The sequence below is a fragment of the Mauremys reevesii genome, linkage group 5, assembly GCF_016161935.1.
Source record: "Mauremys reevesii isolate NIE-2019 linkage group 5, ASM1616193v1, whole genome shotgun sequence".
Lineage (NCBI taxonomy): Eukaryota > Metazoa > Chordata > Testudines > Geoemydidae > Mauremys > Mauremys reevesii.
Window position 1 is genome coordinate 62,522,846 of NC_052627.1, and position 16,534 is coordinate 62,539,379.

The 16,534-nt window shown below is 39.2% G+C and overlaps 1 protein-coding gene across 1 annotated transcript in view; it reads left to right on the forward strand.

The window, feature by feature from the left end:
* The window catches only part of GRIA2 (glutamate ionotropic receptor AMPA type subunit 2), a 128,450-nt gene that overhangs the window by 92,149 nt on the left and 19,767 nt on the right, over window positions 1-16,534 (forward strand). The window contains 6 exon segments of the mRNA XM_039540276.1: window positions 3,627-3,794; window positions 4,070-4,174; window positions 4,926-5,036; window positions 6,260-6,466; window positions 7,004-7,374; window positions 11,696-11,894. Of these exon segments, the coding sequence (XP_039396210.1) occupies window positions 3,627-3,794; window positions 4,070-4,174; window positions 4,926-5,036; window positions 6,260-6,466; window positions 7,004-7,374; window positions 11,696-11,894 (1,161 nt within the window).

Here is a 16,534-nt window from a genome sequence, read left to right on the forward strand (position 1 = left end):
TGGCTTGAAACCATTAAGTAGTTCTTTTTGTATTTCACTTTTGTTTTTTGAGCTTTTATGAGGATGCTCATTTCAGGTTCAAAATTCAACCTTAAATGCACATGCAAAAATGCAGGACTCCCTGCTGGCTGCTTGGAGAGAGATTCCACTTACCATCCCTTAACCTCTGGGATGAAGAAACTATTCCTGAAAGTACCTTTAAAAACTATCAGTTTAGTTTATTAAATCAGCTTCCAGCTCGATTTATGGCTTGTGGAATGAAGACAGAAATGAGTAGAGTAACATATAATGTACTCATACTACACATCTCTGAGCCACTAAAATCCAGGAATTATTCATCTCCTGAAGAGGGCAAGTGTGCACCAGTGTGCTCATTTGGAAGTCCCACCAAGAGGAAGAAGCTTTAAATTGTATATGGGATCCCACAGGAGCCCAGATATAAGAGACTGAACCAGTCCATCCCCAGCCTGCCATGACCATACTCCCTCATTAGTTAGGCTTGGCAGGTTTTGGCATGGCGTTAAAGAACTGCAAGTTATTTCCATCTTCCAGAAGAATAGGAGCTTCTCTGCTCCAGACCTACCCTTTGGGCAGAACCTAGGGTTGAATCTACTCCGATGACTTGAATATTTCTTTATATTCATACACCATGACCTATGAAACCTTTAGGAAATCTGTGGGATTTGTCCATGCAATGGATGCAGATGTGAATTTTCCTGTTCAGTTTAGATAACCCATTGTGAATGTTTACCCCTAGATTAATAAAATACATGCATGTGATAGCAGACTTCTCCCCAAATCTCTCAAAAGATGTCTGTGCAAAACTCTTTGTTTTGTCTTGAGCTAAAAACATGTGACACACTTATGCTGCCTCTCCCTAAACTGACCTATAAGGCCACCACCCTCTCCTCCTTCAAAACCCACCTTTACAATTTGCCTACAGGTTATCAGCCAACTCATAATGTGTTGAGAGGCAGATGGGGAGAGCAGGCACTTAGTTTATATATTTATAACTACTAGAAAAAAGTTTTGCAATAAATAGATACAGTTTTATATACATATATCTAGATATAGAGTGACAATTGCATCCTTCTCCCTCCATTCTTTGGATAACAATGTCTTCTTGGACTATAAACTTTTCAGGACAGAAAATGGACAGATTTTCATACGTATAGTGCCTAGTATAATAGAACCCAAATCGGCTTGTGAGCTCTAGCTGCTATCATGGTATAAATATTAAGGAATAATAATAGCATAATGCTATGGAGTTGAGATTTAAACACTACCTGTATTTCCTAGTCAATGAAAACTAAGATCCGTCAGTAATGGACATGGTAACATGACTCCCTGAAGCACACCAAACATTATATCCCATGAAACTTAGGGCTGTCATAAAGTATTAATGGCATAGTGCAGAATTCACTGCATGCTCGAGAGACCTTGATAATGAAATGAATTATACAGAAATAAAATTAAAAAAGGAAAAGGAAGCCTCTGCTCAGTGACAGCAGTGGTAAAAAATAAAAATAAACTGTTAGAATGTATAATGAATGGGATAGAAAGTAAAATCAAAGTATTATAACAGATATGAATTGATGATATGCGCTCATCTTGAATACTGCATTCAGCTGTAGTAAATCCATTTCAGTTTACATAAACCTGCCTCCAGAGCACTCATTTATTTGCTAGTAAGGGGTTAAGTTATCTTACTGTTATGGCCCTACCAAATTCACATCCATGAAAATACATGTCATGGACCATGAAATCTGGTCTCCCCCCATGAAATCTGGTCTTTTGTGTGCTTTTACTCTAAACCAGGGGTAGGCAACCTATGGCACATGTGCCGAAGGTGGCATGCGAGCTGATTTTCAGTGGCACTCACACCACCTGGATCCTGGCCACCGGTCTGGGGGGCTCTGCATTTTAATTTAATTTTAAATGAAGCTTTCTTATAAATTTAAAAAACCTTATTTACTTTACATGCAACAATAGTTTAATTATATATTATAGACTTATAGAAAGAGACCTTCCAAAAGTGTTAAAATATATTACTGGCATGCAAAACCTTAAATTAGAGTGAATAAATGAAGACTCGGCACACCACTTCTGAAAGGTTGCTGACCCCTGCCCTATACTATAAAGATTTCACAGGGGAGATCAGCGTTTCTCACATGGGGTCCTGACCCAAAAGGGAATTGCAGGGGCATCAAAAGGTTATTTTAGGGGGTCGCAGTATTGCCTCTCTCACTTCTGTGCTGCCTTCAGAGCTGGGTGGCCAGAGAGTGGTTGATTTAAAATCCTATGCTCATGAAATTGACCAAAATGGACCGTGAATTTGGTAGGGCCCTACTTATTATTATTGCTATTTTTTTTGTTGTTTATTGCATGCTGTCAATGTGCTCACTGCTGCACCTGATATAGGGGGGAAACCTTTCCCAGAGAGCTAACATTCTAATTAACAATACAGTTTAGACCAGAGATTCCCAAACTATGATCCATGGTCTACTGGTGGTCTGTGGACCAGCTGTCTGGCTAAACAATGGTTCACATTTTATACCGGAGTTCCATTTAACTATAGTTTACAAAGGGTTAATTAATATTAATAGCTGCTTTAATAAATGGTTAATCAATTATTATAGATTCCAACAGGCCAACAGATCAATATAACCAGGGAATGTAGCTATAAAACCTTCTAATGATGTGCTTATAACCAGGGGCGGCTCTAGAAATTACGCCGTCCCAAGCAGGGCGGCGCGCTCGCCGCCCTTCCCCGGTCCCGCGGCCGGGGCAGAAGTGTCTGCGGTGGGTGCGCTGGTTCCGCGGCTCCGGTGGAGCATCTGCAGGCATGCGTGTGGGAGCTCCGTCCGAGCCGCGGGACCAGCGCACCCGCCGCAGTCATGCCTGCGGGAGCTCAAGCGGAGCCGCGGGAAGAGGGGACCCTCCGCAGTCATGCCTGCGGCAGGTCCGCTCGTCCCGGGGCTCCGGTGGACCTCCCGCAGGCATGACTGCGGAAAGTCTGCCAGAGCCAAATGCCTCCCTGCCGGGACAATGCCGCCCCACGCGCCTGCTTGGCGCACTGGGGTCTGGAGCCGGCCCTGCTTATAACTCTCCATAGCATACATTAGACAAGCTTATAACATATAGTAGTCATTTATTAACCCTATATAAACTAGTTATACATGGATTCTTATGAAGACTGTGATCAAAAGGGGGATCTCATCCTTATTTCCTGCTGCTAAATCACTCAAAAATCCTAAAACAAATATTTTCCAAACATCACATTTCTATGGAACACTTGCTGTAGCTGCAAACAGGGATGCTGCACAGTTGCAATTAGGAGGGAAGGTGAGAAAGTTTGTAAACCCCTAGTTTGGACTCATTAGTGTACCAGTGACACTTCCTCCTGATGGAGTACATAAGCACTTTCTATTAAAATATATGGACTCCTGTGGGAAAATAGAGCCCCAAATGACAAGAAAATGGTCTAATCCCAAAGAATATTTTATCACCCTTTTTATTTTTAATGTATTTTTGTCTTTAATGGATTAATAATGATAGCCTTGGAAAATGTGTTGAAGTTTTAACTCCTTACCACTTTTTAATTCATTATATTTAATCCTTTTCAGTATACATCTGCTCTGACCTATGATGCTGTTCAAGTGATGACTGAAGCTTTCCGTAATTTGCGTAAACAGAGGATTGAGATCTCCAGACGAGGAAATGCTGGAGACTGTCTTGCAAATCCAGCAGTGCCCTGGGGTCATGGTGTGGAAATAGAAAGGGCATTAAAGCAGGTAGTCTCTCTAGAATAAGTTCTGGAATTAATGTCTGTATGAAATACTCTGTGAATGTTCTGAAAGAATCTTTCTGCCTCCTAAACTGGACTTCGTTTGTAGAGATTTACAAGACCAGCGTCAATTATATCTAATGCCCCAGGAAAACATCTTAGTAATTAAGGATATATAATTTTTAGGATAAACCTAAATACAGTCTTTTTTTTGGTATCAATATGCAATCATGGAATAAACGAATTTAATGCTACCATTATTTCCATTTTTACTTCACATAGGTTCAGGTGGAAGGTCTAACAGGAAATATAAAATTTGACCAGAATGGAAAGAGAATAAATTATACAATAAACATCATGGAGCTCAAAAATACTGGTCCCCGGAAGGTAATTTTAATTCTAATGCCCTTTAAAGTTGTACCCTACTAAGTGATATGGAAAGGTAGGTGACTGAAAGGTATAGTCAACTAAAGGCCATGTTGCAATTAAGTTTATTCATATGATTATATTTTAATGGTCTTGCAGAGCAAAGAAAAAATGTGCCCTGTTTGTTTCTAATAAATACGAGCTTTTATTTCTGGTAAGTACCATGTGAAACTATAGCTTATTTTATTTTAAAGAAATTGTATAGATTTGTTTTTCTTTTATTTTCTGGTTAGAGCAGATAAGTGGGAGCAACTAATCCAAATAAACGTTGATGTTGACTTTCTGAAATGATGATGCAGAATACAACTTTTCAGAGAATAACTCTCATTAACCGGTTCTCTAAATGTGATTTTTTTTCTCCCCTACGTCCCTAGCCATTTGGAGAAAAGCCAAATGCAGTAGCAGTGAACATTTCTTCCTAATTCGTATAACCTTTATAATGCTGCAGCATGATTTTTATACCAAAATCAGGTGATATGTGGCTGAAAATTTTAACCTGTGTAGTAGGAAAATTAATATTAAAATTTGTTTACATGTGCCAAGTTCCTGTCAATTCCTGTCTAATGTTTGCAGATTTATATAGGTGAAGCTGCAGCTACTATAACTTTCTGTGGCATATGTGGAGTGGGTATGGTATGCTTGAATGTAATAAGATGTTTACATATGATCGTTCATATTCATCCATGTCCATACATCCTACAAACTTTTTCAGATCGGATATTGGAGTGAAGTGGACAAAATGGTTGTGAATCCCATTGACGGTCCTCTTGGGAATGAATCCACAGGACTAGAAAATAAGACTATTGTTGTCACCACTATTTTGGTAATTAATTTAACACATTTCTCGTGAGAAGGCAATCTATGTTTTAGTATTATAATGAATTGTTGTGCTACATTATATTAGTTAACTGTTATGCCAATTCATACCTGTAAGACAGAAGACTCTGAAATGCTATTTTTTATGGAATATGAATGAGAGGAGTGATATCATCCAATTGCTGTTAAAGAAAGGATGATCAGTACATGGACTTTGTAAAAAACAGTTATTTGATTGATAAATTATTCAAAAACAATCCATGCCAGCTACAAGGAACCAATAGCCTGTTTTCGAAGAACTCTTTGTCTGAATGGCAAAATTGTATTATTTATTTTTAAAATCCACTCTCCATACTTGTAAGCAAATGGAGTTCACCAAATCAGAAAATAAGAGCATTTAGGAGTTTCAGAGTTTTATTTCTAGCCATTTTGAACTTCTGTGCCAAAATGGAGGAATGAACAAGAAACTTAATTTTCTATGTCATCTTAAGAGAACATCATACACTGTTTGTATAGTAGCAATGTCATCTAATTTACACAGCTGCTTAATCACAGATACGTCTTGGATGAGCAACTAGCTGTTCTGGCTGCAATATTTTTGGGGGAAAATAAACTGGGGGCAAGAAGGGGGAAAAATCCCCTTTTATTGTGAACCTATTATTTGTCACTAGTTTTGCTGGTGGTGAGAATTTTGCTGCACAGCTATAGTTTATTGTCTGGACCCTCTAAGTATTTCTGTGCAGTAACTGAATATATATATATTACCTAGAGATATTGCAATATTGAGGGGCTGGGTGAGAGAGGTGGCTGCAGAATAGGGAAGAACCCACTCGAATTTTATAGTTTTAACAAACAAAAACCCACCATCCACACTCAAACCCCCAAACAAACAAGTAAAATAAACAATATATTGGAGCCTCTTCTCTCCACAGTGTATACATAATTCCTATTACACTCACAGTCATTATTTAAACATATCTGGGACTGGGTATACCTGTAAGTGTTGGCATTTGAATCTGACTGTGAAGCATATAATTTTAAATGTTATAGAAGACACGTTGAACAAATAATCAAAATGACAAATCTAATGACCCAGATCATTTGTGAATAAGATGGGTTGGATTTTCTTTTTTTTCCCCCTGTCTAAAATCAAATATATTTGTATAATAAGTGCACAGTTATCACAGTTATCTCTTCATTGGCTAGCTAAAATTCAGTCTTTCTGTGCAGGAGTCCCCATATGTCATGATGAAGAAAAATCATGAACTGCTTGAAGGAAATGAGCGATATGAGGGCTACTGTGTGGACTTAGCTGCAGAGATTGCTAAACATTGTGGATTCAAGTACAAGCTCACAATTGTTGGGGATGGCAAGTATGGAGCCCGGGATGCAGACACAAAAATCTGGAATGGGATGGTTGGAGAACTTGTTTATGGGGTAAGAAAATCTTAATAATACCTACTATGACTGATGGTACTGATGTGTGTGGAGGTGTTCTCCCTGTCATGCAGGAAACTAGTCTGACTTATATTTGCTAGGGAGATAGTAGCTTGTTTTGATATGAAAAATTTAAAGATTAAAACATGAAGTTTGATTTAAATATGAAAGTTAAATGAGGAGATAGTCTGTATTTTATCTTTTTTCCCTACAGATACAAGACAATATGCTTTGCTAACATATTTAAGTGCCATAAACTTTGAAAGAGTATGTCTAAAAACTGTAAATGCAATATAACATACATACGTAAGGAGAAGGCTTGAAATAGTCCAATCAGATGGTTGTATATATGTCAGTAAGAAGATTTTTGGCTATAAATTACTAATTAGTTTACCCTCAATAGGGCACTATCAGTGAAATGACTATTATCCATGTCCCTGCTGTCCTATTCTTCATTTGTGATATGCAATAGGAATGAAGCCATTCTTTGTTAACGATCACATCAGTTATTATTACCATGCTTTGTTTCCTTTACAGAAAGCCGACATTGCAATCGCTCCATTAACTATAACATTGGTGAGAGAAGAGGTGATTGACTTCTCAAAGCCCTTTATGAGCCTCGGGATATCTATAATGATCAAGAAGCCACAGAAGTCTAAGCCAGGAGTGTTCTCGTTTCTTGATCCCTTAGCATATGAGATCTGGATGTGCATTGTTTTTGCCTACATTGGGGTCAGTGTAGTTTTATTCCTGGTCAGCAGATTTAGCCCATACGAGTGGCACACTGAGGAGTTTGAAGATGGAAGAGAAACGCAAAGTAACGAATCAACTAATGAATTTGGGATATTTAATAGTCTCTGGTTTTCCCTGGGTGCCTTTATGCAGCAAGGATGCGATATTTCGCCAAGGTTGGTTACTTGCCCATTTCAGCTTTGTGCATTTTTGGTCTCAGATGGAGTTTCATGGTGCATATATATTCACTTTCAAAAGGAAACTGGTTACTGACTTCTTTCCCAAAGAGTTCAAAAGTCCTTGAAATGAAAACAATTGCCATCAGTGCAGGCAAGTGAAATATTTGATCGATATCCTCCTAACGTCGATCATACATTTCCCCAGTGAACTTATATACACCATGCAGAGGCTGTAAAATGCATAAGGTTCCTGTCATTCCATGCCTTCTTGGAGGGGTACCGTGTTTTTGCTGCATATTCCCATTTTACAGTCAACTGTGCATCTGGTTCACACCAACTGTAATGGGAAAAAAGGGTAACTCACCACTAATTAGCTACAGAAGCAGCACTTTCCCTCCAAAGACCACTTTACATACCATCTCACATACATATTAACCTATCTTTTTCCACAGAGAAATGAAATAAAAGTAATCCATTTCCTCTTAAACCATGTGAAGTAGTTACAAACAACTGCTATGGTTTTGTATGGCTCAGTTTTATGTGAAGTAAATTGCTAGAATGAAAATGAGGATCCGATTCATTAAAAATACATATGCCTTTCTTGAGGGATTTTTCACATGGTTTATTTGGGAGCAAAGTAAGGACTTTACTTGCCCCACTTTTTTTCTTTTGCAGTTCATTAAATATTCTATTTCCTTTGTGCACAAGCGGTTGGGGCCTTGATTCAGCAAAGTAGTTTGGCACATGCGTAATTACCTTGCTGAATGGGGACCCTACATTAACAATTGAAATATGGCAGTTGGGTTTATGGGAATTAAATCAGAGGAGCCTTCTAACCATGCTCAGTGATTTCACCTTCTTCTCAACATTCTAATGTAGGAGAGGGGAAGTGTCTGTGTCCTCTGAGTTTACTGTGTCTAATTGCACAGTAATGTATGAATAATTACTTTTGAGCAAAAACAAAATGGAAGGTAGCAGGAAAACCTCTCGCTGATATGGCAGTTCCCATGTGCTGTAGCACATTTACTTTTTACCACGGAAAGCCTATTCTTTATATTACATGTAGGCTATTAAATATTTTGTTGAATAAATACCTGCAGAAATACTATTTGTGACCATGCAATCAGTCCTCCATTCTAGAAAGGAGCATTTCCCGTGGCCTGGGCTTGCTTGCTAAAGGAAAAAGGCAGCCTTTCACATTTCTATTCTATGGAAATAAGGTAGCTACTTCTGATTCTGGAGGACAATATGCTTTTGGTGGCCGGATATGGCTGCTCTTCCCAGGGATATAATCACAGACCCTGCTCAGCAAAATGATATATGGCAATGATGCTCATCATCTCTAATAACAAGGCAACTGTATAAATTTCAATATTTTTCTCTTATCAGGCACCACACTATGAATTTTTATCTGCATGTAAAGTAAATCAATAGCTGCAAAATTGTTTTTAATGAATCGAGCCCTTGGTAGCTTAACGTGAAAGGTTGATTTAATTTTTTTTCACTGCTGGGTAATAAAACATGAGAATTGCTATGCGTTGGTTTGTTAAAATTTAAATAATTTCGTCAAAAGGAAGATTAGCATATTATCATCACAAAAGGTATATAAAACTCAGATTATTTTGGAGATGTACTTGGAAGATGCAGTGTCAGTACAGCATTTGAGATTCCCCAATTTTCTTTCTAGTCATAATTCATAATGAAAACGTTCAATTTTACAATTATCTCTTTGTCTATCTACTTATGTATTACTATAGAAATAATACGGCTGAAAGCTCTTCTGTCAATCTGTGTTCTTATACCAAGCCCATTGCTGTGGTTACAGAACCGCCAACAAATTAATTAAAGTAATGACAAAAAAAAATCTCTGTGCTGTTCTTCTTCCCCCAAACTGTAGGGAGGATGACTTAGGCTCTGTCTGCACTAGGATTATTTTTGCTCACAGTTCACACCATTGTTATCACCATTTCATTTCCACCAGTGGGAGCACTAATGCAGACAAATTGCCAATGGGTCCTGGAGTTGTAAATACTGTGACCTGCTCTGAGTAGATCAGATCACATAGGGCCTAAAACACTGGCATCTCCCTGGAGCCTTGATTACACTAATGCTCCTCCCATGGGTACTACAGGTAGAGCTGAAAGAGTGGTAGCAATGGTGGGTAATTTTAGCAAAACTTTCTTAGCACAGGAAAGACCGAAGTGACCAGATTTTCAAAATGCACACGCACCCTTTCTAACCGCAAATTCCTACCTTTGTACATGCAAAGCATTGTGTGCATATTGGGTAACTGTGTACACAATTGAGAATTGGGTGCAGAATTACCTTATATGTAGCTGTTAATGCTCATTTGCTTGTATAAATGTGAGTTATTGCTGGTGCACCACTTTGAAATTTTGGTTCAAAATGTATGTTAAAAAGGAAATTGTTTATTTTACTAGGGATGGATATTATGGGAAAACTCTGAACATAAATGATAACTGAATAGCTTTTAGATGGAAAATACCAGGCAGCTAAAGAAACAGTTGTAATGATTTTGGGCTTGATTCTTCTTACAATGATTATGGGAGTTTTGCCTGCCTGAGGACTGAAAGATTACACTCGTATTTCAGTAAATTATTGCCAATTACATGTAGTGTGAATTTAACATAACTAGCCTATAATTATCACTAGTGTTTTTAAAGACACATACTTTACCTTGCAAAAACATAGTACTTATCATGTAATCAACTGTTTAATTATTACCATGCAAACAAAGAGCACTGGGATGATGGCCGTGCCCCCAAAAATGTTTTTTTCAAAACTGAGAAAAAAGAGGGTTTGCAGAGCATAGTAAAGTCTAGGAACAATAGGATGGGATTTCAGAATTTCTCATCTATGGTCCTTTTCAGTAGCATATTCTGGGCCATATCCTGCCATTGATTTTTATGTAGGGCTTCCAGTAAGAGAGTCCTGCATGAAGATAGACATTCAGAATATGTCTTTATTGCCATTGGTTTTTTTTTTACAATAATAATCACAAACATGATTTGGCTAGAATTGTTTCTCTTTATTTTTGTACCTAGTTTAATAAATCAGCTTTATAGAAATAATTTTAGTTTCTAAAAATCTCAGAATTTTTTTCTGACTTGAAACAGTTCTCATGACTTAGTTTAAATTTGTATTTACACTGTTAGGTTGGGTGATTGACGTAATTTTTTTATACATTATGTAGTGCAGATACATTAGCAAAATATCTGAGCTGTGGTTTCACTGGATTTATGGGCTTCCTATGCTCAAATATACTCAGATTTCTATTAAGCACATCTCCAAAGGTTATTTATATCCCAGTATAATGTATTTCTAGGAAACAGTACAGTAATAAATTGGAAAGTTTAAAGTGTAGACTGACGTTTGACTATGATGTCAGCATCAGCAATTTTATTATATTTTCTCAGTTTCGAAAATCACTGAATTTCTCTAGTAGTGAACTCTAAATTGTTTGATCTATTTTTCTTGAGACCTCTTTTCTTTTCTTGAGCAGGAGATGCAAAACAAAGACCCATAAGAGCCCACCTGTTGCAGTTAAAGCGTCAGATTACTATTTAAAACCTGTACTTTTTCTCACCCATTTTACTGTAGTGTCAGTTTGATTGTTTCATGTCTATTCCCCAGTTTGCTAAATGCTTGTATTTTCAAAAAGAGTTATGTTTATTATTTAGTTTATGAGAATTCACTTGGCCAAAGCCTATTTCAAGTAGCGCTGCCCGTTTCTCAGCATAGATTAATTCCTTCTAATTACTGTATATCCACAGTAATATAAATCATTGTTTTGTGGATATCAGTCTTTGTCTGAATGTCTCATGAAAATAAGCAATTTTCAGCCATTCAATTTTTAAAGTACATTTCTAGTTTATCTGAAACGCTGTTTCGTTGGTGTTGTTTGATTCCCTTGTCTGTGTTTTCATGTGTCACACACAGGATCTGAAATGAGACAGCATGAAAAGTGTATTTGTTCTATGGCTCACTGTGATCTGAGCAGTTTCATTTCAGGATATTCACATCTCTGAAGATTGGGGCACTAATTCTCCATAAAGTAATCTCAAGTCTGGAGTCCTGATTTCAGCGAAGTCCACCAGATCTAGTGACGCTTACAGTCTCACCCAGCACAACTTTACAGTGAATTAATTTCCTGCTTGATTAGCATGCAGAGCAGCAGTACAGGATAACCTGAAGTACTTCTCTGTATTATAATGCATCATTTGCATAAAACTGATAACTTGTGTTCCTTTTAGGACATTCATTTCATTTTACAAATCCATTTCATACTTGTTATTAGATCCCTGTCTGGGCGCATTGTTGGAGGTGTGTGGTGGTTCTTTACCCTGATCATAATCTCATCCTACACGGCTAACTTAGCTGCCTTCCTGACGGTTGAGAGGATGGTGTCTCCTATTGAAAGTGCAGAGGATCTTTCTAAGCAAACAGAAATTGCTTATGGGACACTAGATTCTGGCTCCACAAAAGAGTTTTTTAGGGTAAGAATTTATTTTTTCCTAGCTTTCTGTTTTGATCTTAGTTAGTCATTCATTTATCTAATTTTTTCCCCCTTAGGTTCTTTTAAAAGGTTTGTATGAAAATGTTATGCACATCTCTACTATATGACAAAAGTAGGGCATTCCTTGTTTATATGGGGCTTCCGCCATTTCTTTATCTAAAAAAACTTAACAATCTTGTTTAAAATAAATTTAAAGTGAAACGTGGCTAAAAGAAGATTTACCTATATAGTATTCCACAGCATGGAAAAAAAGCAAGGCCTGAGAGTACAGAACAGCTTATTCCATTCATTTGAGTAGCACAGCAGCAAAATATATTTAAGTTATTATTTGTATTACAGTAGTACCTGAGAGGCCCCATCCAGGCTGAACCTTTAATACCATACTATATTTTTGTTTCAGAACGTACAATACAATTTTTATTACTGTGTCAGCCCTCCAAAAGTCAGTCTCCCAGCAGCCTTAAAATCCCAGCTTGTAGGGTGGGCACCCCAGAAAATCAAACAAACAGGATACGAGTTTTGCTCAGATGAGGAATGTGTGTGCTGTGTTGTGTCTGTGCTCTCTTTGACATGGCTGTGCTTGTGAGGTGGCAGTGGATTTGAAGAACTACTCTTTGAAGAAGCCGTTGTCTTGTTATCTTAATTCTTTAAATTAAGGCTCTCAAATAAGAATGTAATTGAATTTAGTATTAATATCCTACTGGAGGAGAAGGGGCAAATTCTGGCTCCCAAAACAGACACTTGAGAAACTCATGAGAAAGCCATACAAAGCCATTTGTATATGAAGATTGTTTCTCTCTGATCCTGGCAGTAGAAAAATCATGGGGAGGGATTTTTCCTCAAGGCTTTCATGAGTGACATGGCACAATAGTAAAACTGCATGAGCTTATTCAGGATAGTATGAGTTTTCTCTGGATATGTGACTGCACCTGCATGTATCATTTGTAGGTCCATAGTCAGCCATACGTACTACCAGCTTGCTAATAGCCTGTGATTAGGGGCAGCATTTCTTCCTGGTTAGGGCACTAAGGTGGGCCTTGGCCCTGCCTTGCCACTAGGCCATGCCCCTCTCAATGGCCTTGCCTCTTGTTCCTCTTCCCCCACCCCAAAGACCTGCCCTCTGGTCAGGCTGGAAGCCGGAACCATGCAGTGTGCAGCGCTGGCTGCTTGCAACCAGTAAAAGCCACACAGGTGGGGAGGACCCAGCTCCAGGGCTGGCAGAGCCATTGGGGAGCAGTGACTGCAGAGCGGGGCCCCGGAACCAGAATAGGTCAGTGCAAGCCGCTGTGGGAATCCCCAGATCCTCCACCTGTGCTGGGTAGCATGCCCTGTTGGGAGGGGACACAGGCTGGGGACTTCTCTCAGGCACTCCCGCCCCCCCACCCGGGCTTACTTTTCTGCTGCTACTAGAGCTGGACACCCGACCAGCAGCCGCCATGCCCTCCGCTCTGCATTCAGAGCACAGTGGTTGGAGAGTGGCAGCTGCTACGGGGTGGCTACACAGGGGCAGGACAGTTAAGGCAAATTTTGGGGTGGCTATAGCCTCCACAAACTCCCCTCTCCCCAGTGCCACCCCTGTCCGTGATAACACATTTTACAACATACTGGTAGGGACAGATTTGAAGAGTTTCCTTGGCAATTTTCAAATTTTTTAGTTTTTATTTGTTTCTGTACCAGTAAATGTTTTTATCTTAATGTCACAGTTCATATTTCTTTCTCTCCAAAGGCTATAAACAGTATAATTGCCCATAGTTATAAGGTACCACATAGCCCTTTCTAAGGAAGCACATACTATTTTTAAGGTGAAAAGTTTACAGAGAAAACATATTAAAAACAATAAAAGAACGTACACACATGCCAGTAAGCTTATATGCCCGTCTTCAGCAAGGGCTTTGGTAGGATTCAGTCCTTCAAACCATACCAAGGGGTTTTTCTGTGGTCACAAGTTCATAACAGCTGTTAGCTTAGAACGAGCTGTGAATCCTCCTTTATAGAGTTTGGGCCTTTGATTTAGGAGCAGGTAATCAGCAGACATTTGCCCTCTCCTCACAGTTTAGGTTCAGATGGTTGGGTTTTTACATAACCAGAGGCAAGGGGCAGGAATTCGCATTCACTCCCCCCTAGATATTTCCCAGGAAATCCACTTTACATGTATTGTTTCAAAAAGCTCATTCTTGTTTCCCGCATTGTTCAATATAGTTCTTTGATCATCAAGGCCCACGATAATACATATTCTTTGTGTTTAATAGGACTACAAAGATACTTAAATGTAATTCAATAAGATCTCTCAAAGATATTGGAGGAAATTGCCATGTCTGTCATCCTTACAAGCAGCAGGTTTGATTATACTGACAGGGGGCAGCAGGTCTGTTGGTTAGTTATGGGAGTCAGAAGGCATACATTCTGTTCCTTATTCTACCACTGATTAGCGTGTAACCTTTTGCAAGTAAATCAGACATTTTTTTACCTTGGTTTCCCTGTCAGTAAAATGGCGATAATAATTATTATACACCTTTGTAAAGCACTTTGGGACCCAGGATGAAAGGTGAAAGGTATTTTTTATTATTATGCATTGCAGATTTTGCTTTTCAGCAATCCACCAGGAAGAGTTTTCAGTATGGTGCTACTTCATCTTCATCTGCAATAAAATGCGCCAGTTTATTATTTGCCTTAGAGAGGAGGGAAAATGATAGTGCCCAGTGCTGCGTAGAACACACAGGAGACGCAATCCTTACCCCAGAAGCTAAGTAGGCAGACAATACAAATTCTGACATATGTACCCCAAGTAACCTAGAGAAGGGAGTAAATCACAAAGCAGTGCAGTATTTTCACTCTTGTGAATTATTGCTGCAGTTAGAGCTAGCTGAAAAATGGAAAAGACAGTTCTTTTTTTGAGTGCTTGCACATGTCCACTCTGTTGTAGGTGTGTGTGTTGCTGTAATTTTTACCCTGAGTGGTATCCGTCGGGTCGACTCTGGCACCCTCTGGTGCTGCGCACTGGCATGAAAGGCCCAGCTGACCCATGCTCCTCAGTTCCTTCTTACCGTCTGTGATGATCACTGCAACTGCTCTCTGTGCTAGAGCAAGCTGTTCTCAGTGGATTTTGTTTCCTTCATTTTTTCTGAATATTGTATAATTATAGAGTAAATAGTTGATAGTTAGTTAGTCTAGTTGATACCTCTTCGTTTGTTAGCAGATTTCATCTGGTCCTGAGGCTGAGGCATTGCCAGTCACTGGACTTCAAGCCCTGTGCCTTATGCAACAAGGCTATGCCTTTGGGTGATCCATAATCTAGCTTTTAAAGTGTGTGGGTGAGGCTCACATCAGAGATTGCTGTCAGATCTGCTGTGATTTCAAACCTCCTATGAAGAAGGGCAAGGAGTCTAAAATTCCTATTAATGGAAGCAGCAGTCAGATCTTCCTCCAAGTTGAGCTGGTCAGACTTGACACCAAGTAGCTTGATGTTAGTGCAGAACACTCCAGTCTTGGCACCACTCACCATCCCAGTGTTGAGAAAAAAGCATAAGAAACAGGGAACATTCCCAACTCAGAAGGCTGGGCATGGAGAGCAGAGCAGTGCCATAGGTCAGGCCACTCCTCTGCCTCAGCTTCACAGGTGGCACCATCAACTCTGGCCTGTATGTAGGCTCCAGTGAGTCAAGTCTCGAATGAGCCATTGGCATCAGAAGGCCATCACAGCACAAGTGTTATTGCAGTTCATTCCAGAGGCATTCACCGCAGTCAGAGGCACTCTCGGTACCGCCGGCACCAGCAGTACAAGTGTGCAGGTGGGCAGGAGAGAGCACATAGCCCCTAGTTGCCATCCAGTTTCAGGTCCTACAGTACCCTCTAGAGGATACTGCAGGATTCATCTTGAGGTAGGAAATGGTCAGACCATGTTGAAAATGATAGTCTGACTCATTTTGTGTCTCATGATCCTCTCTCATTATAGCAGTACTGTAGCATACTATAGTTAGTAAAAATTAGGCTTTCAGTTATAAGCCCCTGGAGTTTTATCTTACTGATTTCTGGCTCAAATTTGGAATGTAACTTCTTAGTTGGAAGGGTTTTTTTGTTGTGTATAAAAAATAATATAAACTTGTCCAATTGTTTTTCAAGAATAAAAATCCAAATTTATTTTCTAGTGCTTTCTCACCAGAAATCCTGGTCCCAGTGAAGCCAGTGGGACTTCTGTCACTGACTTCAGTGGAACTAGGATTTCACCCACTGTGTTTTGTGAGGTAACTGTCACTTCAAAATAAGAGAAATGGAATTCAGTCTGAGAACCAGATTTGTTAATGCATTTAGGCCCCTAACTTCTATTGAAATTAATGGGAGTTAGGCATTTAAAACCTTTGTGAAATCTGACCCTGAGTCAGAGTGGAGATGTCAGATTTTATCTGTGAACTGAAGGGGGGCGGCTCATAAGTTCCTTGTGTGGACAGCTAGAACTAAGGTGAGCAACCTGTTGGCAGCAAGTGCAATAGATTGGAATCTGCTATCTCCTGTTTTAATCATTTCATTAATTAAAAGAGAACACTTTTTTATTTCACTATGGAGATGAGGATCATGTAATAGACAATAATATTAACTAGAGACATAGGCCATGCAAACTTCCCC